Raw genomic sequence first — 24,739 nt, 5'->3', positions numbered from 1 at the left:
TTGTTCCGTCGACATGGCTGGCTAGCAACATTCCGGATTAATTACGAAGGAGCTCCCCGAATTGTAAACTTTTCATGTTCTAGAAATTGATTCTGAGTGGCCTTTGGTTGACCAAAAGCCCTGTCAGTCAAGCTGTGGTGGGAGCGAGTCGATATGAGCCGACGGTAATTGATTCTTGTAGGTAGGTTCACCCGAAGCAATCTATCCCCTGGTTGGTGAATTTCTCAAGGCTCATTGATGAAAGGCTTGTTTGCGACCTGAAAAGAGCTGGAGAGCTTCTTGTATCAACCATCAGGCATATGATTATTGTAGTTTGAGCTTGTTCAACAATATTACACACCTTTGAGTGTTCGGTCGTCCTCCCGTCAATACTTATTGCTGACATCTGCTTGGCCGATTATAATTCCCCCGTAACGTCTACTACAGCGGAAAGACATGTTGGTGATATAAAAGCCCTCTTTCTTTTTGTTCCTCATTTTGGCTATATGAGCTTACTCAGTAACCCCGTTATGTCTCACAAATTTAGATCCTGTCGATGTGGACAGTCAGTCATCAAGAGTCTGATAGTCTAAGCGTTGGAGTCTTAGTGGGGGTGAGGTCCGATAAGGCTCTTCCAAGGTGTGCCCCACCCTTGTCTGTGTGTTTATTGCACGTACTGTGCAGTGAAAGGAAACCCCCCCCCCCCCCCAGGAACCGAAAACGGCAGGGCCAATGAACGACAGGCCTAGCTTTGCCATCATGACGTTAGCGGTTTTTTTGGTTGCAGAGGAGAGAGCAGAGAGAATCCAGCCAGCTGCCAGGTGGGGTTGCCCTCCCTGAGGCCCGGCCGGCAAACACAACTCCACGTGAGGAAAATGCGCCCGCTGCTGACGTCCGTCCTTGGAGCTGCACTTGTACCACCGTACTGTGCCGTACTGTACCTGCTCACTTCCATCCCATCTCAAGCCACCAAACTACAGAGAAAGAGAGGAGGACGTCGGGCTCGGCTGACCTCTCACCTGTCTTCACTCAACAATACCCTGTCCTAGACGTCGACACGACCCTCCTTGAACGGACCACGGCCATGCCAATTTCGAAACACTACCTAACGAGGCCATTCTTTCGCTGACCAACAGTCGAGATTGAGCGTCAAATTGAGACCCACCACAGAGAACTGTAAGGGTGTTTCCAGAACTCCTCGGGCCTGATCCACCACTACCCTGCCAACGCCAGAGGACCCGCATCGCAGCGCCTGTTCTTCTAGCGAAGCCCCGCCTGCCCTTGGTCACTCCTTCATATGATCCTCCCCAGCTTCGGCCTCGTACACTTGCTCACATCGATCTGTAGGACGCACGCACAGTCTTTTGAATTGCCAACGACCTTCATTTCTCTCGAGCAAAGTCAGCGATGGCCAACGAAGCCCCCGAACAGATGCTCGATGTCTTCAGGGCCGCTGCCCTGTCCGTCACGAAGCTGTACAAGTCGTCGATGACAGCTCAAGCAAAGGCTCGCTCAGATGGTTACCAAGAGTGTCTCGACGACCTGCTGCAGTTTCTAGACAAAGAACACCTCGGTCTCGGCGATGGCGAGGGCTGGAAGATCAGAGCATGGGCGAATGAGCGATTAGACACAACGGACACCTCGCCCCAGATCATCGAGAGCGACGATGACGCAGAAAAGCCAGAACCCATGTCATCTCCCGAGATACATCGATCCAACAGCACATCAACATCACATCAACCAACTTCGGCTCCACGCGTCGACACACAACTACAGACGGAGCCCGACACACCTGTAGTCCAGGAAATCACGGTCGATGAGCCTGAGATTGTCGTCCCTACGCAGGAAACATTTGATTTCCGCTCATCTCACCCCTATCCTCAAGACGCTCCGTCACCTCTCAACCTGGCGAACTTACGCCTTTCTGATGCTCGAGGACATGACCATTCTATTTCGTCGCCAAATTCGGCCCCTCCCTCCATCTCTGTCTCACGTCATTCGTCCCGGGGACCACGGCATGTCAGTAGTGGGGGACGCAACGCAACTCGATCAGCGAACAGACTGGGGCATGGTGCCGGGACGAAGCGCAAAGTAAACCTTGGGGAATTCTTTGACTTGGGCAACCTTGGTCAGTTTAAGGATGGTTTTGGGGGATCTGGTGCGAAAAGGAGCAGGCACCTCTGATGGATAGGCTTTCGATGTTTCAAATTTTGTTTTGACCTGGGCACACTGGAATCGATCACGTTGGGAGGGAGTATTGGGAGTGAAACATTGGGCGCAGGAACTCACGCATTACCAACGATACCCGGAAACTTATGAACTAGCATCGTCCTGCGAGCTTTGGGAAGGAATACAGGTAGAGGTAATGTCGGGGCGTGCATTGGTCCGCGGTAATTGGGGCTGGGGTGACTGCAGCGGGCAGAGCGTCTGCGACATTCAGCTCATGTTCCGCATTGTCATGGCGTCTTGGGAAAGGAGAGCAAGAATTACTCGACTTAGGGGAGTAGATACACGAGATATCCCGGCCCTCATGGACCATACGGGCCACGTGAGACTTTGGTAGACAGCGACACCGCAATACTTATCTTGTTCTGCCTCCAAACCCAGTTGCTCACACGCAGTGACATGCAGTTGCCGAGATTCCGGGCAACGAGGTAAATGATACTGGTGGTTGGTGTTCCAGGAGCATACTGGTTGACTACAGAAATGTAACGTACCCACGACTTCTGCGAGAAGATACTCTCAGGTCTCTTCAAACCTTGTCCGATACAGTGGCGAGAATTACACGAGAATCTGCGTCCGTGATTTTAAGACCTAGGAAGAAGAAAAGGTATGCTTTTAGCAGCAGGAATCCGCATTCAACAGGCAACAATTAATCAACTGTAAAGTATGCAACATACTCTCTACTACAATAAACATCACATACACTATTGGGACAACATCACTATTACCTCAAACATCACAACACGTTATCGCGGAGCCCCATGTGGCTTGGTTACTTTCTTCTATAGAAGGTTATCCAACAGGAACGTATTCCACATAAGGTTATCCTACAAGAGGTTATCCTACAAGAGGTTATCCTACAAGAGGTTATCCTACAAGAGGTTATCCTATAAAAGGTTAATCTATAAAGGGTTACTCTACAGGAGGTTATTCTTGACAGGAAAATATTTTATTAGGAACTATTTTTCACTGTATGACCCTCCCCCCTCTTTTTTCTCTTCTCTTCCCTACTTACTGTATATAAATACTGTGACCGCAAAGCGGCTACTCGAGCTTAAGCTTATGATTACTTAGGTTTGGTATATCAAACATCATATGTAACAACATATTGGGCACTAGGTATAGCTGTGTGTATTTTATAACGTCACATTATTTGCTTCTCTAAGAATGAGCTTTCCCCTCAGCTATTACGTCGAAAATTGAGAATTTTTGCTTCTCCAGGCTGACCTGCGCAATGTATGTTTTCCACAACCGCAATACCACTTAAGAGCAAGAATCAAATGGATCTTATTGACGAATTCTACTTCTTCCTTTGGTATTACAACTACAGAAGCAAGTACAATCCTTTCTACAAAAGCATCTACAAGATCATACTCGCTTCCGTTATTCAAAATCACCCTGCATATCATGTCACCATAGACAAATCTAGAAAGTCTACTTCTAAGCTAAATCTAGATTCAATCAAGCTATCTTGTCTGCTATTCCAACAGAAACACTGGCAAATATTCATTGTCCTCTGAGAACAATAATAGAAAATGAACAGCGTAAGTGCTAAGGTGGACAATGGGGCATTCTTAAGAAGCCACAAATGGTCCTCATTCCTTCCATGGCGGAATTCAACTACCTTAAATATAACCTGCATGAGGGCTTGGGCGGAAACACTGTTCTAATCGCCCCAGGAGACACCTTCCCATTGCCTCCATCCCACATCAACAGGTCCATGAACATGTTGGACCAGTCGAGCTATGATGCCAGTCTGCACAGCGCTGTACTTTCAAGTTTAGGACCACGGGAGATGATCCCATAGAAGTTTATCGCCTCGCGGCATAGATCCCGTGGGAGGCCATGGCCTGTTGAAAGGGCTCGCTTGTGCGTGCCTTCTTTCTGGAGCGCTCCTGTGACCGTGCATTAGGTTGCGTCTACTCATCACGCCCGAGTCGGTGCGGTGCGTTACGAACAATAGTGGTGGTGATATTACATTACTCCGACGCTCCGAGGAGCGACCGGAATTCGATGCTCGGTTGATCGTGCTGTGAGTCCCAGGAGTATTTACTAATAGAACTTGGCCAGTAGCACCAGTTGTCACCTTCTCCCGCAGCCTACAAAGACGACAACAGGAGTTCATATTCAGTGTGGCAGCAATGAAAATGGTGCCCAGGAAATCAATCCTTAAGCGCGGTCGTATCTGGTAGATTAAATACCGTCTCTACCTCTCTAGTGGGGGTATCAAGGCCATAATTCGTTCCGTGACTCCTAATTCTCCCTCGTTCAAATGAAGCACGCCTACCGGTTGGTGCGAAACCGCCTGTCGAGCATGACTGGTCTGTCCGATGCGGAAACAAGAAAACCCAGAGCCAAACCTATCATAAACACCGTCGCCGCCGTGGCGGTATGCAATCGTTACAATTCCTCGTCAAAATTGGTTTGCCTCTCATGGGCGGGGCAGTCTGCCAATCTCGGCCCCGTTCGTCTGAAGTGTGATGTATGTCTTCGCCTGGAGCTCTGGCATCGGCACGCGCGAGAGAAAGATGCTCATGTAGGTGGCTTTCGACTCCTCCGCGGGTTTCTCACGAACCGCGCGCTCGAAGGCAGTCTCGACGGGCTCGAAAGCGTCGTCTTCGTCGTCCTCCTCTCCGTCCGCGTCCTGACCATTTATAAGTGTATTCTCGATGACCGTCTGGTCTGCTACCCGGCCGGTGGGATTGAATCTCGAATCACGTTCGTCTGCTACCTCATAGACCCTGTTGTACTGATACCAGGGCTGGCCCGCCTTGTTCATTTGTCTCTTGGCGATCTCCATGACCGTCACCATCTTGTTTGCATCGTTGGCCCTCGCGTGTACCATCATGACCCCGGGGATGGAGGACGGGCTGAAAAGGTCGACATGGCCGAGGTGGGAGAGGACCTGGGTAACCTTTTTGTTGATCTTGGAGGAGGCTATGACTGAAGTTGTGGCGATGCTGTATTTTCCTTTGAGTTCCTCCAGAAGAGCTTCGTGTGGCTGCATGGGCAGTGTCTTGGGTATTGTCGAGTTCGAGCGTCCGACGCGCTGCCTTTTGTTCGCATTGGTCTCGGTTGAAGATGGCTCAGTGCCGGGGATGTCGACATCTGCGACGGGCCTCTTTGCGCCGCCGCCCGTGCTTGGGGGAGTGCAGTTGGACGAAGCAGCTGCGGCATGCATCGTGGCGGTTGGATTGACTCCAAGTGGGCAGTTGGATGGGCAATTCGTTGTCAGGAGATGTGTTGGCTGGCTATGACCAACGCTGTGAGGTGGAGAAGGGGGCAGTCAGCCTGGTCGAGGTGGGACGGTGGGATTAAGGTTGAGGTTGAGCTCAGAACTTTGAAGCCCTACTACAGCTATGAAAGCGCGTCAGAAGCGCCAGGGCGGCGAAAGAGAACGCAAATCCCTGATTATTTGTTTATCGATAAGAAGACGGTACCCGCTTACTATGTTGTACCACGTACCAGGTAGGAAGCTATCAGGTCCCTATACAGCTGGCACACTCGTCCAATAGCAAAAATGCTCACCCCTTCAGCTCAAAGCATGTCCTTGAATGGAGCCCTGTGATGGCTGGCACGATGAGGTTTCTTGCTAAGCGCATCGGGGCACTGAGGCACTGCCGGCCATCATGTCACATGCTAGAAAGGCACCCATGCAGCTGTTCTTTGTTCTCTAGTTCTGGATGACGGTTGCCAGTTGCAACGAAAAGCAGCTGTCAACTTCCTGAGTGGTAGAGATCGTGCCTAGGTACCAAGGAAGGTCTTCCATGAACAAAGCAATGAAGAGTGGAATCCATCCTTATCTTCATTACGCATATGATCAACCCTGGAATCCCATAATATCTGTGTCATGACAGTTTCTTATCAGATTCAACTTGCAAGCCGAGAACAGTTGGGCCCACACCCAAGGCCATTTACCCCAGATACAATGACAGGGACCCCTGAGCCTCACATCAGGCTGCAGCAAGCCTGCAGCTCAAGTCCGAGGTCTGAAATGGCAGAATGGGCAACACTGAAATGAGATGAGAGACGGTTACGCTGCTGTTGGTCGCAATGTCGCCATTTCTTTGTTCTTCCTGCAGGCAAGGAAGCTGCTTACTGGAGATGGAAGACCGGCAAATGTCAGTGTCAGTTAATGACTTGCCGGGGAGAGCTTAAAGCACGGACAGATACCCGTGAAGTACCGCTGTTTCGTCTCCCAGGATCTGGCTGGCTGCGACGTCTCTGACACATATCGCGACTGATAGGACGAGACCTGCAGCCTTGTAGGACACGGCGCATGAGGGCTGCCGTGGGCAGGAGCAATGGAGGTATTGCCCTAGCCCAGCAACGCTGACAACGCTGGCTGAAACTTATCACGAAGTTGCAGAGCCACTATGCAGTGGATGGCCCGACTTGGTACAGTACATGGATCGCGGCTCTGATCCGGCCGTCAAGCAGCTGCTAGCCTCTGCAGCACCATCGTCACTAGCATCGACGGCGTCGAGGGTGATGCTGCGCATGTCGCGTTCAGGTCGTTTCTGGCTTCTGCAGGGCGGATTCAACTAGATGCGGCCGCTTTCAAAGGATTGAAGACTTTATATTATCATCATCTATCCATCATCTATTCTTAGTCGGAGCACACCACACCAGAGACCTGAGTTGGAGGGAGCGCCTGCACCTAACACGGCTAGGCTCAGCTCTTAGCTATGTGCAGTACCTCGCACCTAGGTACCAACCGCAGTTGACTGATACTTAGTCGCGGACGGTCTGCATTCCAACCAACCCAGGATAGAAAGACAGACAGGCTGACAGGGGGGAAAATAGATCAAGTGCACAAAAAGGCGCCCACATGTCTCTCTGCTCTGGCTCTGAGCGCAGCGCCTGCATGCATCTGGATATGATTAGTGGTGCCCGTCTACATACTACCGCAAGTAATACGCATTGCGCCGACTCGTGGCACGTCGATGAAGGGTGCGTGTGCGTACATTGTATCCAGGTAGGCGTAGTCTATGCGTGTGCGTGCCACCAAGAGGAAGGGCACCCTTCCCGGCCAAACCTTGGCCTTAGCTGGGGGCCCAAGGTTGCTTTTCAAGGACAAGGACCAAGGTTGCCATGACCATGCCATGCCATGTAAGACCAGGTCCCACACCACCACCCCGTCGTGATGCAGCCGACTGTCGAGCCAACGGGGGATGGACGGGGGGCCTGCGATCCAACTCAGCCATAATCCACCTAATGCTGTCCCACACCAGCCAATCCCGTCGCCAGGACGGGATCCATACGCTCATTCCAGCCCACTCTTCCTCCAACATTCGTGAGCCAGTCTCGCAATCGGCGTCGCACCCGCGCTCATTCCCATTCCCCATCCTTCCAACTTTCCGGCCCAGCCAGCCCAGCCCAGCCCAGACAAGCCAGACAAGTCCTCCGTCTCCCTCTCCCAGCACCCAACTGGCACAGCAGTAGACTACGAGGGACTACGTATCAGCGTACCCACCCGCTCGCCCACCACCCCCTACCCAGCCCAGCAAGCGAGCCCACCAGCACCCTCGGGCGTCTCCCCCGTCTCCCAGGTCCAGCTTCGGTTTCCCAGCTTCCCTCCTCCCACACCCCCAGCCCCAGGCCCTTTTGCGCTCGATCCTCGAGCACTTTCTCGCCCGGAAACCAGACCCAGAAGCTCTGTGTTTCAATAGTTTGCGTTGCGCAGCGAATTTACCATTCCTTTATTCAACAACAACAATATTTCACACCCGTAACACGCTGTGTGTCTCTCCTACCTCCTTTTTGTCACCCCTTTTGCGTGTTACGCTCCCTCTCAGAGCAAAACGCAGCGAAAGGCACGGCAAACATACGGGGAGCTCAGCTCAGCCCAGCTCTGTTTGCGACACGGCTGTGCCTGCTGCACCCTGCAAACGCTCCCTCCACGTCCACGTCGAGGCCGCCCCAGACCCAGAGGGCCCTTGTCCTGACCTGTTCCGTCCTGTTCCGTCTGCACTTTCACACTGCACTGCACCGCATCGCTTTGCACTGCAAGAAGGGAAGCCCTCGTGGTGCTTCTAGAAGAAAAGAGAGGCCTCATTTTGACTCTGCCTGTCTGTTTGTATCGTCCTCTCGAGCTCTGGCAGCGCATCACAACCTCTGGGTGAGTAAAACAAAAGCCATACCAAACCACCCGGTCAATCACCCGCCTCCCTCCGTCTTCTTGGTTTCCGTCCCATTCGAGTATTTGCATTTGCAGGTGCAGGTGCAGCAGCAGCAGTTCCTTCCCTCCTTCCCTTCCTCGCCCTGATTGTCCCCAACCCAACCAAAACCAAACCCGAGCTCCCAACCCCAAGCGCTTTCGTCAGGCGCAGCCTGCACTGCACCCACGCCGCTTCCCGCCGCTCGGGTTGCCAATTCACTCACTCCATCAGTCGCATTCACTCTCGCCCCTTCCCCCTTTTGCCTCTCCCAATCTCTCTTACACACCCCGGTCTCCCCCCTACCACCCCCAACTGATCCCGTATTCAACCCCCAAATCCTCTCATTCATTCCTCGCAACCCCCCCAAAATCAAAACAATTCCTGTCACAAACAACCACCAGCAGCGCGACAAGAAATAATTTCTTTCTTTCTGTCAAACACTGACACAACACGAACTCAGAGTACGAAGCCCGTTTGCGCCTCGTTCATTTCGTACGCTCCTTTTGAGCCTTGTGCCTGTGTCGCGCAAGCTCATCTCATTCCGCGAGGCTTTTACTAGTTCTCGCTGGCCCGTTTTCCTGAAGTGCTCGCTCCAGGCGACAGCGTCTCTTCTTTTCGCCGTCGACAACTGTGGTGTGGTGTGGTGTGACGCATCGCATCGCATCGCTTTGGGCTCGGTCGGCCCTCTGGAACTGGCCACATCATCGTCACTGCGCCATTGCACGCAAACGCTTGGGGCTCCGACCTTCCGACACATCCCAGTCCGGACCCACACCCCAGCCTGCAGCCAAGAAGCACGCTAGTCATCTAGCGCCGTTCTCCCTTGTTACGTCAGCCTTGCCTGCGCGACAGTTGCCTAGTCGCCTCTTCATCTGCGACTACAAAACAGTCGTTGCCACGCCGTTCCTTCCCAGAACCGTCGCGTCGAGGCCAGCCTCGAGTTTGTGCGTCGCAACCGTGGTCGCGGAGACGCAAAAATATGCGTGATATGTTCCGCTTCTGGAGTGGTGATGCAAAGGCAGGTGACAGGCTCGCTGAAGCTGAACAAATCATGACAATGTGCTCCAAAGACTTACCCAGCCTTGCCACGAGCCCACACTCTCTCAAAAGAAAGGCGTCTCCTGCACACGACGGAATCGATGATGATGGCTGCGCAAAGCGTGCAAAGGTTGACTACAGCGTCGCGACACCACCAGAAACTCCCGCCATGGCACGGCAAGAGTACTTCGCATCGCAGTCCCCAAAAGCCGCGGCGCCAAACACTGATCGAGTAGTTGACATCATCAACCAGCAGTTCGGCACGGAGATATTACTGAAGCATCAGGAGCTGCGCTTCATCAACCAGGAACTTGCCAAATGTCAAGTCGCCCTGGAGCAGCTGCGTCGGTGCCACCTCATACCCTACCCAACCTCTTGCCCCACCCCACAACAGATGTTGGATATCTCGCAAGGCAAGGGATCAGCTGTTCACGGTAGGAATGGGGAGCCTGCTGCGCAGTGGGCTCCGCCATTCGGAGTGACGGAGGGTCCCTATGCTCGTCACTACGCCAAGTGGCTGATCCCAGATCCTAGATTTGGAGACGTGGTGCCTGAGTGGCAGGGTCTGTCAGTTGTCCCTAGAAACTCGGCAGAAGGGCGGACAACGAGGAACAGCCTTTCTGAGGCTACCACCATCGGCAAGAGGGTGGCTCGTGGACAGACCGGTCAGAAGCTTGCTACAACCTACCCACCACCGAAACCGAAGGCCCCTTGTATTGTCAAGAGGAGTAACGGCATGGTTGTCAAACTCGTGTGCAACTCGTGTCATAGGGACAATTTTAGTAGCACCCAGGGCTTCATCAATCACTGTCGCATTGCTCATAGGAAGGAGTACAAGTCTCACGAGGAGGCGGCTGTTGACTGTGGTCAACCCATCAACGTTACTGAGAGCAGCAGCAGCGCTGTCAGCGAAGAAAAGCCTCCCAGCGCTCCTGCCCCTGGCATTGTTCATCCTCTTGCACGATCAGACGCAACGGCTGAGCAAAATGCCTACGCGGCTCTGCTCAAGCGCATCAACGAGTCGCTCAAGCTCTTCCACCAAGGCACTCTTCCCAAAACACCTGGTGCTCCGTCCTCAAGTCCTTCTGTGAAGGTCGAAGGGAAGCCGCCGAAGAGTTTCGCTGGTGCACCTGCGACTCCTTTCCTCTCCCAGTTACTCCAAAAACGAGATTTCCAGGGCGATCTCAACAAACATGTTGAGGATGCTAAGACCAAGACGGACCTGGAATTCGATGATTATCTGTCAGGTGACGAGGAGTCCGATGAAGGAGAGCCGTACATGCCCTCAAATGCGGATCAGCCGGCCGTGAACAAGGTGTCGACGGCTGGAGCTCGCATTCCTGCGCCTGGCATGCGTGTCCCCTCGCGAGCTGTCCCTTCGCCTGCCGCTCCTGGGCCGCGCCCACCTAGCAGCAAGGGGCGGTCTCCGCATCTCGCTTTCACTTCGACAGCATCGAAGCTGATAACGAGTGCCCCCATCAACGACGACGATGATTCCGGCCTCGATGATGCCAACATGATGGATGTTGACCACAGCCCGAACACTGCGACTAGCAACAATGCACCGTCACTTGTCAGCGACGACGGCGGAGATGACGAGTCTGATGATGGTTCGTCCTCAGATGCTTCTGACGACGGTTCTTTGACCGAGGTCACGGAAGTCAACATCGAATATCCCGAAGTGCAAGATCTCTCGCAGCACGGAAGCAGCAATGGTACCCGAGCAAAGGACGAGAATAGACATGTCACCTTCGTCACGCCCATGACAGGCAAGGCCGCTGCGCGACGCAAGCCTTGAACACTTCGCGCGCGCGGAACATCTGCTCGACTTACGAATTTTACGAGCGCTCACGTTATGATTACACTTTTAATACCTCATTGTTTCAGCGCAGACACTTTTCTTTTTTGGATTCGAACCTTCTCGCACAAAGAAGCTGAAGCATACTGTTTTCAGTTCAATGTGTCTTCCCCCTTGCTATTAGGGTTGCCTACTCATTTACTGCAATGGTGGGATGGCTGCTTTCTTTGGGGCGTATATTGTCTCCGTGTACACCAGATTGTGCGAAAACCACGACATAGAGGAAAACACAATGATGGGGCTACCCATTGTTGAACTGTCATACCGACGAAGTTGTTTTGAGAGTGCTGGCTTTGCCATGAATAGACTTATCGACAAGGAAAATTTGGGCCGGAGCTTCTGCACAAGACACGAGATGGGATTGGGAAGAGAGAAAAAGGCCTTTTGGAACAGTGTGTCCTTGATACATACCTGTTGTTACCCTGTATATACATACCCTATACACGATCAGACGAATTGAAGACGAGATACCACACCCAACATTACTCGCCCCTACACTATTGTATGACTATACTAGTGGATTTCAACTGCCAAATCCTGCGTGAACTGAAGCACCAAGTATTGTAACTATCCAGCGAGACCATGCCGTACGAAGTAATGGGTAAGGCCGACCAAGACATACTCTTGTACTGGGAGACCTGTGTCAAGCGAACTGGAGAATCCAAAGATTACTAAAAAGCAGCAGGCACAGGGCAAGTTTTGAATCCGGTGGATCATATTAGACACTAGCGAGACTGGCTATGTGCTTCAGGTAAATGTGATATCCAGGGAGAAGTCCGCTTCTCACCTTTCTTCCCGACCTCAAGCGTGCCTCCCACAGAGCCGTGACGGGAACAAACATCCAGCCATGCACGCACGCAGTGCAATGCAAGAATTAATTACACGTCCCTCCATTTATTAAAGTTGGTCCCGTACGGCGCCGTCTTCCCATCACGCATCGTCCGTCATCACGTCGTACCTGGACTCGCTTAAACGTAGAGGGCACCCCCAAAAAGGGCTGTACACCTCATGGCACACGCGCCCTACGCTCACCTGGCCGTTTCTCTCTGCATCATAGAGTGGTTGTGGGCTCTCTCTCTCTCTACAGCAGGGCACCCATGACGCCGGCGACGGCAGCCAGCAGGCCGCCGGCACTGATGGCGAGGTCGGCGGCCGAGTTGGCGGACGAGCTGGAGCTGCTGGAGCTGCTGGACGCGGTGGAGGTGCTGCTGCTGCTGCTCGAGTCGTCGGTGGCCGTGGCCGTGGCCGAGGCGGAGCCGGACGACGCCGCCGCGCTGCCCGTGGCCTTGACCGAGTTGGTCGAGGCGTACTGGCTGGCCAGGGCGCAGAACTGCGTCACCTGGCCCTGGGCGGTGGACGCGCGGGCGTCGTTGGGGCAGTTGTTGTAGCAGCTGTGGGGGGGGATTCATGTCAGCTGGCGGCTCGTGGCTCTTTTTCTCCTCGTCTGTGCTGCAGCAGCAGCAGCAGGTGGAGGAGGGTGAGGAATGGAAACTCACGTTGCGATGGCTTGGTATGCGGCACATTGGCACGTGTAGTCTTGCGAGTCACAGTCTTGCTGGCGGGCCGTCGTGCTCTGCAGGCAGTCCTCCACGATGTAGTCCGCATCGCAGGTTGACGAGGCGGATGAGGCTGTTGTGGTGGCGGTCTGTGCCATAATGGCAACAGGGGCCAGGAAGGCGATGAGAGGGACGAAAGACTTCATTTTGTCTAGTTTTGTTGGGTTGCTTGAAGCTCGTGTATATGTTCTTTGATTTGTGCAAGCGGGCTTTATTGTGCAGTACAATGCAAAGTATTAAACCTGAGGTGATGTTTGAATGTCGGGCAGCTGAGAAGAATGTTCAATGTTGTTGAGTAGCGAGAGACTGATTAACGAGAGACACGGTTATAAACTCAATGGAGCTTTTGAATTATACCGGCAACCACGATCTGCGAGAACTCGTTGACTGAGAAACAGCTAGATGAAGGGGGGAAAGAGGAGAGAAGGAACGCTCCTCAACGCGAGAAGCTTCTAATATGAAGCTTCTTTTGAGTACAGGCATGGGCAAGGGGGGCCCTGGAGCACATCCCCCATCCCCCCTAGCTTGTTCCCGGGGAGGGAGAGTAAGGAAAGAAGGAGAGAAAGTCCCCGGCCGCCATATCCACTCGGACCGGCCAATCAGTCTCGGACTGGGAATACGAACTAGGCCAGAGGGAGCAAAGGCCAAGGAGGATGAAGCCACCCGGCATGGGGTTATCTCTGGGGACTGGGGTCCAGCCGGCCGGGGGCTTGCAAGAAATTGATGATGGCCTCATCTGCTGTGGTTCCTTCTCAAGGGGGGCAGCAGATGAGCGCGTTGCACGAGAGTCGGGTCGGGGAGCGGCCGTGATTCGCTGGACGAGGAACGCGTCCGGGATGTCTTTGTTGGCTGGGCAATTCGGCCGGGTCCCAAGCTGTCTCTCTGCTGTCGAGAGCTATTTAGACTTTTCTGGGGCTGCAGCTGGACTGGAACGGAGGGTGGCATGCAGCTATCGGACGGTCGGCCCCGCTGCAGAAGGAAATGGCGGTAATGAAAACACCCCTGGCTGAATGGGACTTTGTCATGCGCGCAGGTAATATTTCCCAGATTCAGACTTGGTTTTCTTCCTTGGGAATCCAGTCTATCGGACTTATTATTTTTTTTAATGTCTGGCCTGTGACCTGCATTCCCCAATTGTGCTCCCAGAATAGTGGTTGTCCGAGACGGTGTTGTTGTAAGTGGAGGACCGCGTGCTTTTGCTGGCTGGTATGCGCGGCTGTGCTGCCGGACAAAGCAGATGCGGATACGAGATCATAGCGCATGCGGATTTGCCTCCACGCTCGTGTTGAACAGTCTCCGTCTCGAGCCTGGTCTCGGGTGATGTGGTGATATACCGGTTTTTATAGATACCAGTTACATTTCCTTCCACATCTTGCAAGGATCCTAAAGCTCTGCGCAGGTGCTCGAGAGAATGTGTTGGAGGGATCGAAGAAGACCTACCGACTTCCGACTTGTTCGGCAAGGCGCTCCGTGCATTCTTCCTCGGCCGCGTCGTGGTCAGGTAGAACACCACGAGCAAAAGGATGCCCCCTTGGATTCTAACCTCTCAGACCATCCTCCCAGATGCAAGAGGCTCTGTCCTATGGAGAATGTGCCGATCACGGTACGAATGGGTGTGAGGGGGCCTCAACAAACTTTAGGCCTGACGGTCCACGCTGACCGCATGACGCCCAGCTAATGACCGTGTTCGATGGAAGGCTGCAGCACACAACTGGCACTCATGATGCGGCCTCACCCTCACCCTCACCCTCATCCCCATCCCCATCCGTCGGTGCACGTTCTTTCAGCTTGTCCCTTAGACTGGCATTTTCCTCCTCAAGACGTTCGATCCTCATCTCGAGGTCTTCCATCTGCTCCGAAGCCCCAACAGACAACTCCTCGATAATCTTCACAAAGCGCCATAGACGCAGGATGATGATAAGAGATGCGACCTCCTCAAGAACGCCGTGAGTCAGTACATCGATGAGAAAACTGGCGACAATGACTATAGCATCAAAGATGTGGAACCAGGAACGCAGAAACCTGGCCCGTCGTCAGTAAAAATCTATGTAGCTGTATAGGGAATATGTGTTCAGCGCTCACTCGAGACCAAAGGCCCACAGGCTCGCTATCAGCTCAGCCAAGAAGAGACACGAGAAGACAAGGCCGGCTTCCTCCAGGCCCTTATGGACACCTGGGACCCAGGCGTCGTTCTTGACTGCAGAACTTAGTTAGCAATCATAGCACCGAGGAAGAAGCTTTGCTCGAAAGATGCTGCTTACTTCTGCTGTCGCAGTCGATCAGCGTGATGAAGATGTCGGCGAGCAGGCAAGAGACGTCGAGGGCCACCAGCGCCAGCACCAGGTAATGCTTCTGTTTGGAGACGAGCAGGTCTTGGCACTTTCTCCTTCGCCTGGTGTATGTGCTGACCTCGTCCGCGCCCTGCTGCTGGGTCGGGTCGCTTTGGCCGCGGAGGAGAGGCTGTTGCTCGTCGGTCTCGTCCATTACTGGAACTGGTGTTGGCGAATGCCAATTTCTGAAGCTTGCAGGGACAGACAATGTAAAATGCCGATTGTGCACTGAGGTTGATATTGCAGGTTGCCAAGGATTTCGTAGGGAAACCAGGGTTGAAGTTATCTACATATGATGTGCATAAAGGTAGTTGCAGGGAAAAGCCGCCGCCGCGTCGAGTGAGTGCCGCAATAAGCGGGTGTGCGCGTCTTGACACGCCCACCTATCGCGCGATCCGCTTCGGCAAGCCTGTGGATATGGTCGGCTTCATTCGCCAGGACTATGAATGGAACAGCTTTTCACATACACTACTGGGACAACACCGCTACGCTCTCAGAAATCGCAGCACGTCATTGCGGAACCGCCTGTGGATTAATTTCTGCCCTCTTTTCTCTGGAAGGTTATCCAACAGGAGACTACCGCATAGTAGGTTATCCCACAAGAGGTTATTCTGTAAGACGTTATTCTTTAAGAGGTTATTTTTATAAGAGGTTATCCCTTAGGTATTTGCCCTATTGAGAAATAGAGAATATCTTAGAGTTAGTTTCTCTTAAGAGATTATTTGCTTCTTCCATAAACCTCCCCCCTCCTTTTGTTTTTGCCTTCCTACTTATTCTACATAAATATTGTGGCCGCATAACGGACACCCGAGCTTAAGCTCGTGCTTTCATGAAGACCCTGTTCACACAGTTTAGGAGGTAGCATATGTTGGACAATGCAGTCTAGTAGTAAGCTCTCGTCTCTCATACTTGGGTTGTGTCCAATGCCACTTTGTGATACAAGTGCCTGCATGCTTCCACCAAATGCTCTGTACCACCATCTAGGTGGCTTGATTTCATTGACCACAGCACAAACTAGATGCGTGTGTGAAGTGGACTGGGCCATTATTTCCTGTTCCTGTCACCTGGGCACATAGTTAGTTAGCCAGTCTACCAATCCACCTACCGGGGCCTGCTGTGTAGCATCGTGGTTAGGACAAAGGCTAACACCGGAGCCAGGCCATCGAATGACTAATGGAGGGAGATGGGGTCATGGGCGTCCACTTTGCCCCGCCGACAGCACCCGATGACTCTCGCCAAACGCTCCGTCTTCTCCAACCACTCCGAGGTTCCCTGCGGGATCCAAAGGTCAGGTCTACTTTCCAGGTAGACCTTCTCGCGTCCATTTTGATACCAAGCGATTCATTGATACTTTTCCTTACTATGGTGTTGCAACTACCAGGTTCAATTTGATTGCAGCAAGCAGCAAGCAGCAAGCAGCGCGTTCTACGTCACCCCATCCTGCCCCGTCTCATCCGCACCCCAGATCATCAACCGCGTAGCAGTTCTTGTCACGGCCATCATCATTCTGGTCGGCACAGCTGCTTTGAGGCTCTTTCTTTCTCTCTCTTTCTGCTCTGGGCAAGACTTCATCCAGAATCTCGTTCGGAACATGTCGAATCCATCCAACGTTGGCGGCAAGTCCTCATCGACTCAACCGTCCGCATCCCACTCCGGCGCCCCCTTCTCACCGGCTGCAACGTCGAGTTTCGATACCAACCGCCGACCGTTCCAAAGCAGTCAATCGATTCAAATTGCTGCGCCTAGGAAAGGACAGGGGCAAAGAAAGCAACATAGAACCCAAAAAAGAGCCGGCTCATACAGGGAGGACGCAGACGACATGGACGAGATAAGAGCGATCCGGAACGCATCCAGTCGCCGGGGCCAGACCTCGATCACCCATTTGCTGAATTATTCCGCGCCCCGTCCTCGCTTTGAGAACCACCATTCCTCCTATAACCGGAATTACCGCCGCAATCCGACCTGGGGCCCAGGATCCGGTTATCACGCAGTTGACAAGGCTCGCTATGTTCACGCCAACTACCGCTTCATTGTCTCGCCCAAGGGCGACTACTCCAAGCAGGCTGTTGACGCTGACGAGCACCTCGACTGGGCTGATGTGCTTCAGGTCTTGGCTTCCGCCGAGTCACAGGCTGCGTCCTGCCCCATCTGTCTCTCGGAGCCCGTGGCACCTCGGATGGCAACATGCGGTCACATATTCTGTTTGCCGTGTCTGATTCGATTCATGCACTCCACCTCGGGCGAGGAGGCAAGTGTCAACGAGAAGAAGGCAAGGTGGAGGAAATGTCCCATCTGTGATGACAGCGTACAGATGTCCGAAGTACGCCCAGTGCGTTTTTACGCCGGTCAAGAGAGCCCATTGCCGCGGCCAGGCGACGATGTTGTGCTCCGGCTTATGATGCGATACGACAAGTCGACACTTGCGTTACCCAAGGAGGGCGGAGCAGAGGTCCTGAGCTCCGGGGACGAGATCCCTTGGCACTTCGCAGCAAACGTTCTAGATTACGCCCGAATCATGCGCGGCACGACTGATTACATGATGGAGCAATATAATGATGAGATTGAGCAGCTGACCAAACAGGAGAAAGAGGATGAGCTGCTCTTCAACGAGGATGGGGAATGGACGCAGCGAGCGGTCAAGGCGATTGAGACTGCAAAAGATAAAGTCAAGGACCTTGGAGAAGTTCAAGTCGCCATGGCGGAGGCGTCCAAGAACGCCAGCTCCAGCAGACGTGGACAGTCTGAGCACGAGTTCTACTTCTACACGTCGCCTCCACATCTATACCTCTCACCTCTAGATATTCGGATTCTCAAGACAAAGTACGGCTCGTTTCCACAGTTTCCGTCAACACTGTTACCGAGGGTCGAGCACATTTCGACAGGGAACACGCTTGACGACGCGCTTAGAAAGAGAGCAAAATATCTGGGCCACGTCCCTCGCGGATGTCTCATCTCTTTCCTGGAATGCGACTGGACCGATATCGTCCCCAATGAGGTTCTGGATAACTTCAAAGATGAGATTGAGCGGCGCCGGAAACGGAACCGAGACAAGGAGGCACAGGAGGAGCGCGAGCGTCTCCAAGCAGAGCGGTTGGAATCTGCTGCATATCGTCGAGGGCCGGGCAGGACTGTTCTAAGCGCTGCGGATGAGAGCTTTACCATGAGGTATAGCGACGAGGGCAACTCTGATCGCCTGAATCTAGAAGATTTTCAACCACTTGGAGCAGCAAGTACGACACCTCCCAATCCCCGACATGGCTTCTCCCCACTGGCATCAATGTCCACCAGCCCCTCGACGCAGAGAACAATCTGGGGCACCCCGGCCATCCCACCTTCTCCCTCAGCAGGCCCGACTGAACCGGCAGCAGATGTGGATGACGGATGGCTCAAGAGCGATCAATTCCTAGACTCACTTGGGGCTGCAGAGTTGGCTGTTCAGATGGAGGCTTTGGGCGTGGAAAATACAACGCCAGAGGGGACTTCTGGTGGTAACAACGGTGGAGGCAAGAAGAAAAAGAAACAGAAACAGAAAATCACCTTGATGAGCACTGGTGGTAAGAGAGGCAACTAGTTCAGGCTCCGACATGGTTGCACTGCGATGCATTCGGACCATCGTCTTGAAGAGAGCAAGGTCGACCGACCATGCGGGTCATGTCTTGTCTGGCACAACATCCTCAGAGTGGGTAAGAGCCCTGACGGTGACGACTCTACAGCATAGAGAAGGAGGTCACGTAAACCCACGGCGAGCGAGACGCTCGGCGGTAGACAGAGCATATTGGCTTAGAAGATGCAGTAGGCTATGAAACAGCCATAGCAAGGGCGTTTGCCACAGGCCTTTTCATTTTTGTTGGTGACAGCCAGTAGGCGTGTATACACTGGGATTTCGATATTGGAGATCTGAAATGAATACATCTCAAACACTTCGACGATGCAGCTCCTTGTGAGTGAGACACGAGGGCATGGGCGCATAACATCCGTCTCACCTTTAAGAGAGGGACATGGTGAGCCGGCGGCATAGCCTGAAGACTGGCTGGTTTAGTTGCACCCGTCCGGAACTACAGCTCCGGGACTCTGCGCGAGACTGCATACACACGCGCCTACTGTGACACAACGTGGCGAACTAGCTCGTCAGCCGTCTGCTGCACGTAATTGTTTCGCCGTTGTGACATATCGGCCTCGACGAGTGAGAGATGGATGGCATCTCCAAGCGGCCCACAAAATTACATCAAGCCAACCTCACCTCAAGGCGAATAGGCTCGCGAGGCTCATTACATCACCTCTGACGACATCAGCATATTGAAGCTCAAATGTTGCAAAATGTCTGATGTTGTATATAAGAGCAAGAACGAGGTGACCAAGCTGGTTGTTTACTTGGATCGTCTTCATCCATACATCAACGCTGTCACTAGTACTTGATGTAGACATATCATCGACCGGCGACATAACCATACCCACCAACACAACTAGACAAGCAAGACATATCCACAATGGTCGGAAAGGCACCTAGCGAAGGCACCAAGGTCAGTTTGAACAGCTATGACCTGTCACATCGACATATCTCTGCAGGAGCGCAGCCTGACTGACACACTCAGGTCACCCTCGGCGACAAGGCTCCCGTGACACAGGAAGGAGCAGGCAACGTCTCGGGCTCCCTCGCAGCCGAGTCGGCCCAGAGCGGCGGCGAGTTCTCCAACAACCGCAACGTCAACGAGTCGGGCGGCACCGACACAGGCGCCAAGCCCCCCGGCACGTCGTCAGCCAGCACATCTACGTCGGGCGGAGCAGCGGCACCCGGCACGGCGCCGACATATGTCAACAACCAGTACGCCCGTGACTCGGGCGGCCCGCACGGCAAGAACATCACCGAGGACCAGGAGCTGACGGGGCGGCCGGCCAAGTTCGACGTCGAGCCGGGCTCCAAGGAGGACCCCGCGCGGTTGGCGGAGCAGCACCTGCGGCTCAAGCAGACCCGCGGCGCGCCGGGCACGGGCGAGCGGCAGGACGGGGCCGGCGACCAGCAGCCGTATGGGGTATTGGACAATGAGACCTCGGCATGAGCGATGTCAGGACATTACGTGTGGCGTTTGGGATCGGTTAGGCGAGGGCTCCGTCGGGATTTTAGGATGCCAACAGCACATGACTGTTGAGCTATAATGTCAGCGAAATTGAACCTCGATATAAATTAATAAGATTTCAAAGCCATAGAAGCCCGAACAGGCAAAGTGCTGATACAGAAGGTTTGTTGGCCCGATGACGAAACACCAAGGCTAGTACCTGGTGAGAAAAGGTACAGACGGATACGGATAGGCCAAGGTGGAATCCGGAGCGAGCGGAGGAACCGGGCCAGCAACAAGGCAGCCCACCCCAAGACAAATCCTGGGAAGACTGGGAGAACAGAGTAAGCTAAGCTAAGCTTATGGTGATGATCCTCGGCTCTCTGGGTGAACTGATCGTCCCACCGCTTGCGTGTGCCTCGTGGCGGATGTCTCAGTCGGGTTCGTGTTCTGTACGGTAATTTTGAAACCTGCCTGACTGACTCCCAGACAATGGGCTTCTCTCGATGAAAGCGGGAGAACACAGACACATGCAGACATGCAGCACGAGATATCGACTGCATTGAGTGACTGGGATGGCTGCAGGAGAGCTCTTCCTGGGCCTGGCGCCCATCATTAAGGCCCCTGTGGGCAATCATGTCTGCATGTGGAGCGGCAAGGGGGGGCCGCTAGACCAGCCTCCGGTTTTGTGCAAGATAAGGCCGCTGGCCGGCCCTGGCGCCTGGAAATAGCTACGGTACCCGGGCTGCGAGGAAGAGCCAAGCTCAGGTTGGAAGCTCTGAGCTCGGTGCTGGAGTGAGCCATACACCACAGTGACCATACTACCACCTACGTAGATGATCGAAGGACCGGGGCCCTCCTAGCTCCAACCTCTTTTTCTCTTCAACACTTTTCTCCAGCTACTCACTCCAACAATCCAAGGCCTCTAGCTTCCGAGGTCATCGTCCCCAGCACAATCTTCCTCTCATCGACCGGATTGATCGTACCTCGTACAATCCAGCCCCGCCCCGTTGCAGCGACGGCACAGGCCCAGTAATCATCAAACCACTGTCATATCGATCGTCCTCTGCGAATAGTCTACCATCTTCCAGCAAATCTCCCAGCCAGCCTACATTTTTTTCTTGCATCCGTTGCTCTCGCCTGCTGGCTCTTCGAATTCCCTCTCCACGGGCTTCGAATACTTGTTTCTCCCCCGAGCGCATATCTCTCTCCTTCCTAGACCGACCAAGTATCGCTAATCGAGAATGGTTTCTTACACTTTCAAATGGTACGTCAACATGCCTTGTACACCCCACTCTTGGGGGCTCCATAATCTGCCAGCACCGCAGCGCCAGCACCGATCCATCCGCCGCTTTTCAACAAGCTCGCCGCGGCCGTGTCTCGCTCGAGAGGGGCCCCGCCACGCGCAATCCCCCAACGAGACGGTGCTCCGAAGACGCAGGGCGGCGGCGATCATGGGCCATGAGCCATGGGGCCGTCGCTCCTCCCGTCCAACAAGCACGAATCGCAATGGCAGCTGCACTGCATCCACGGCACAATTTGCGCGGACGGAAACCGGGCGGCTAGGCTAACTCATCTGTGTCTCTGCATTACAGGCCGCACGCCGGCGACGAGGTCTACGTGACCGGGACCTTTGACAACTGGAGCAAGAGCGAGCAGATGGAAAAGGTCGGCGACAAGTTCGAGAAGAGCGTCGACCTGCCCGACACCTCCGAGAGGATATACTACAAGGTCGGTACAAGTCCTGTCTTTGTCGCATCTTCTTATCTATGTTTCTGTCTGCAACGTTCTACACATTTCCCCTCCAATTGATCGATTGGCGCCGCCGTGAGACCCGGTTCTACGACACACCAAGACGAGCGCAGCTTGGATGGGCCTGTGGGCGCATCCATGTGCGTGTGCGTGTGCGTGTGTAGCTCTCAGCAGTGCACCGCACTTGCAATGCGATGCGATGCGATGCGATACGAGCGATGGCGAAAGGAAAAGAACAAGGGCAAGGACAAGCACGTCACCGGACAGACTGCCCCGCGCTCAATTGACAAGTGCAGATGAGGGCGGCGGCACTCACATGTGCATACGCGCCCACCCATTCGTTGCTCAACGAGGTCAAAGAAGCTCCCGAGCGGGCGGTGAGGGGCGCTTTTCGCGCCTCTTCCTCATGGCAGCTGCCAGCTCTGCAGCTCAGCAGCTTTGCATAATGGGGACTTCTTCCCGATATTGACATGGTCATGTACTCTCGTACATGGACCAGGGCCAGCCGCGAGGCAGCGGACAAAGGTCAATTCGCAAGCTGCCATTCAGTCCTCGAGTCGCAGCGTCGCTCTCAAGCAGGCATTAGTCGATCAATGGACTGGACTCATGGCCGCGAGGTCCCATGCTGCGGCTCAAATTACCTTTTTCCTTGCCCGTGGGAAATCGTCACCTTCTCGTCGCCTGCGAGCAACTAGGAGGCTGTCGAGTGTTGCCTCCCATCCCGTCCGTCCAGTCATCCATTCGCACACCTACCCACCCATCCATCCCCCGATTCCTTTGCTGCCCTGGCCGGCCTATGACGCAATCTTGTTCGTCTTGGGAAAGCTGGGCCCTGGATACTCAGGCTTAGGCTGCGGGATGTGACCTTGCGAACACAACCAACCTGCCTCGCGCACCAGCGGTGTACATGCTTGATTGTTCAAAGCAGTCCGTCCAGATCTGGTCGCTGTCCGCGCAAGAGACAAGCTAGCTACCTGCCCTGGCAGTACCTTTTATTTCGCGCCGCGTGACCTGCCCCTCGTTTTCTTGGGGCCCGGTGGGGAGCAATCTCCCACGTCGACCCTTGCTTCTTGCAAATGTCATTTGTTGACGGCCTTGCCGTGCCCATGTACATGTACCACGCTGCGCTGTCACCACTGTTGTACTTATCAGCCTCGCCCCCCCTCCTCCGTCAACCCAGTCCTGCTCGCTGTTGCCTCTTCCGTACTACTTCTTGTTTGATATCGCAGGCCTCGTGTCACCCTCATTGCATTGCACTTGTTCCGCTGATTCACTGACATCCATTCACCCTCTCCAGTTCGTCGTCGACGGCACCTGGACCTCCAACCCAACAGATCCCAAGGAAAAGGACGAGAGCGGCAACGAGAACAACGTCCTCACCCCGGAAACCCTCCTAGCAAGTCTGCCCGCCGCTGCCGCCATCATGAACTCCGCCAGCGCAGATTCCACCACGGCGCAATTGGCCAAGGACGTTCCCCTCGAGAAGGACGTCAAGGCTCAGCCCGAGCCCGAGCCCGAGACCAAGACTGAGCAAGCGGATGAAAAGCCCTCCGACCTGCCCGGCACTTTCCCCGAGACGCCTGCCGCTGACGAGCTCCTCAACCCCATCGGCATCAACCCTCTCCCTGCTGCCGCTGGTGGACTCAACCCCATCAAGCTCGCGCCTGGCGAGCCGGTACCCAACGACATCAAGACCGCCGATGTCAACTCTAACGTCAAGCTGGACGCCGAGTCCTACGAGAAGAGTGACGCCCTGCCTGGAGTGGACTCCAAGGACCTGAGCGTGCCCCCGGTTGCCGGCACAATGATCCCCGAATCTAGTCTTCCAATCGGGACCGGAAACCCCCACATTAACTCTGTCAGCGCCGACTCGACAACGGCAGCTCTGGCCGCGGAAGTGCCAAAGGAGCCCAAGGTCCCCGAGGTCGTCAAGGAGAGCCAGGACAAGGCTGGCGTCGACCCAGAAGCCAGCGGCATAGCAGAGGAGGTCAAGGACAAAGAGAAGGTGGAAGAGGAGCTGAAGGACAAGGTTCCCGAAGCCCCGTCAACGTCCGAGGGCACCGCTGGCAAGGGAACTGAGAAGTCCGAGACTGACAAGACATTGCTTGAGACCGCTGCGGCTACCGCTGCAGGTGTCGGTGCTGCTGCCTTAGCCACCGCCGTTGCCACCAAGGACAAGGCCATCGAGACCGCTGCCCCTATCGCTGCCCAAAACCTGCCAGACTCTGTCAAGCAGCAGCTGCCCAACTCCGTCCAGGAGACAATCAATGCGAGTGGCGCGGAGAAGACGATCGAGACAGTCTCTCCTGAAGTCCCGTCCGAGGTCAAAGACTCCATCGTCGAGGCTGGCAAGAACCCTGAGGCTGCCGCGAACACCGCCGCTGTTGAGGACAAGAAGGCTGTCGAAGCCGAGCTCCTCAAGGAGGTCAAGCCTGTTGAGCCAACAGAGGGCTCCAAGTCTGAGCCAGCCAAGGCGACAGAGGACGCAGACAAGGCCACCACCGACGCACCAAAGGTTGTGGAGCCGCCTGCCGCCGCTGTAGACGTGCCCAAGGTCAGCGAGCCTACTGGCAACGGAGCCAGCAATGGCGCCACTGCCAACGGCGCTGAGGCGCCCGCGACCCCGTCCAAGAACAAGGACACGAAGCCCGCAGATGCCGCGACTCCCAGCTCGGCCACCTCGGAGCAGAAGAGGAAGAACCGGATCAGCGGTTTCTTTGGCAAGATCAAGTCCAAGATTGCGAACAAGGATGCGAATAAGGAGGCCAGCAAGGAGGCCAGCAAATAA

At 54.3% G+C, this 24,739-nt stretch overlaps 8 protein-coding genes across 8 annotated transcripts; 5 read left to right on the top strand and 3 right to left on the bottom strand.

Moving 5' to 3' along the window:
- Positions 1–1,386: 1,386 nt before the first annotated feature.
- J7T55_009340 (uncharacterized protein) lies at positions 1,387–2,163 on the top strand (the record flags this gene model as incomplete). The annotated part of the gene is made up of 1 exon (XM_053134658.1): positions 1,387–2,163. One exon carries the CDS (start codon positions 1,387–1,389, stop codon positions 2,161–2,163), a length of 777 nt encoding a protein of 258 aa, XP_052987539.1.
- Positions 2,164–4,633: 2,470 nt separating this feature from the next.
- J7T55_009339 (uncharacterized protein) lies at positions 4,634–5,383 on the bottom strand (the record flags this gene model as incomplete). The annotated part of the gene is made up of 1 exon (XM_053134655.1): positions 4,634–5,383. One exon carries the CDS (start codon positions 5,381–5,383, stop codon positions 4,634–4,636), a length of 750 nt encoding a protein of 249 aa, XP_052987538.1.
- A 4,037-nt stretch (positions 5,384–9,420) lies between these two features.
- On the top strand, positions 9,421–11,199 carry J7T55_009338 (uncharacterized protein; the record flags this gene model as incomplete). Its single annotated transcript, XM_053134654.1, has 1 exon — positions 9,421–11,199. The coding sequence occupies one exon, from the start codon at positions 9,421–9,423 to the stop codon at positions 11,197–11,199; it is 1,779 nt and encodes a 592-aa protein (XP_052987537.1).
- Positions 11,200–12,340: 1,141 nt separating this feature from the next.
- On the bottom strand, positions 12,341–12,961 carry J7T55_009337 (uncharacterized protein; the record flags this gene model as incomplete). Its single annotated transcript, XM_053134653.1, has 2 exons — positions 12,341–12,650; positions 12,756–12,961. 2 exons carry the CDS (start codon positions 12,959–12,961, stop codon positions 12,341–12,343), a joined length of 516 nt encoding a protein of 171 aa, XP_052987536.1.
- Positions 12,962–14,533: 1,572 nt separating this feature from the next.
- Positions 14,534–15,299, bottom strand: J7T55_009336 (hydrogen voltage-gated channel 1; the record flags this gene model as incomplete). Its single annotated transcript, XM_053134652.1, has 3 exons — positions 14,534–14,837; positions 14,898–15,012; positions 15,077–15,299. The coding sequence occupies 3 exons, from the start codon at positions 15,297–15,299 to the stop codon at positions 14,534–14,536; spliced, it is 642 nt and encodes a 213-aa protein (XP_052987535.1).
- Positions 15,300–16,370: 1,071 nt separating this feature from the next.
- J7T55_009335 (uncharacterized protein) lies at positions 16,371–18,716 on the top strand (the record flags this gene model as incomplete). The annotated part of the gene is made up of 2 exons (XM_053134651.1): positions 16,371–16,432; positions 16,544–18,716. 2 exons carry the CDS (start codon positions 16,371–16,373, stop codon positions 18,714–18,716), a joined length of 2,235 nt encoding a protein of 744 aa, XP_052987534.1.
- Positions 18,717–19,632: 916 nt separating this feature from the next.
- J7T55_009334 (uncharacterized protein) lies at positions 19,633–20,202 on the top strand (the record flags this gene model as incomplete). The annotated part of the gene is made up of 2 exons (XM_053134650.1): positions 19,633–19,665; positions 19,738–20,202. The coding sequence occupies 2 exons, from the start codon at positions 19,633–19,635 to the stop codon at positions 20,200–20,202; spliced, it is 498 nt and encodes a 165-aa protein (XP_052987533.1).
- Positions 20,203–21,443: 1,241 nt separating this feature from the next.
- Positions 21,444–24,739, top strand: J7T55_009333 (uncharacterized protein; the record flags this gene model as incomplete). The annotated part of the gene is made up of 3 exons (XM_053134649.1): positions 21,444–21,466; positions 21,795–21,930; positions 23,249–24,739. The coding sequence occupies 3 exons, from the start codon at positions 21,444–21,446 to the stop codon at positions 24,737–24,739; spliced, it is 1,650 nt and encodes a 549-aa protein (XP_052987532.1).

Source organism: Diaporthe amygdali (genome assembly GCF_026229845.1).
Source record: "Diaporthe amygdali strain CAA958 chromosome Unknown NODE_47_length_302777_cov_65_667284, whole genome shotgun sequence".
NCBI classification, from domain to species: domain Eukaryota; kingdom Fungi; phylum Ascomycota; class Sordariomycetes; order Diaporthales; family Diaporthaceae; genus Diaporthe; species Diaporthe amygdali.
Note: the sequence above shows the minus strand (reverse complement) of the source record. Positions and strands in the feature narration are given on the sequence as shown.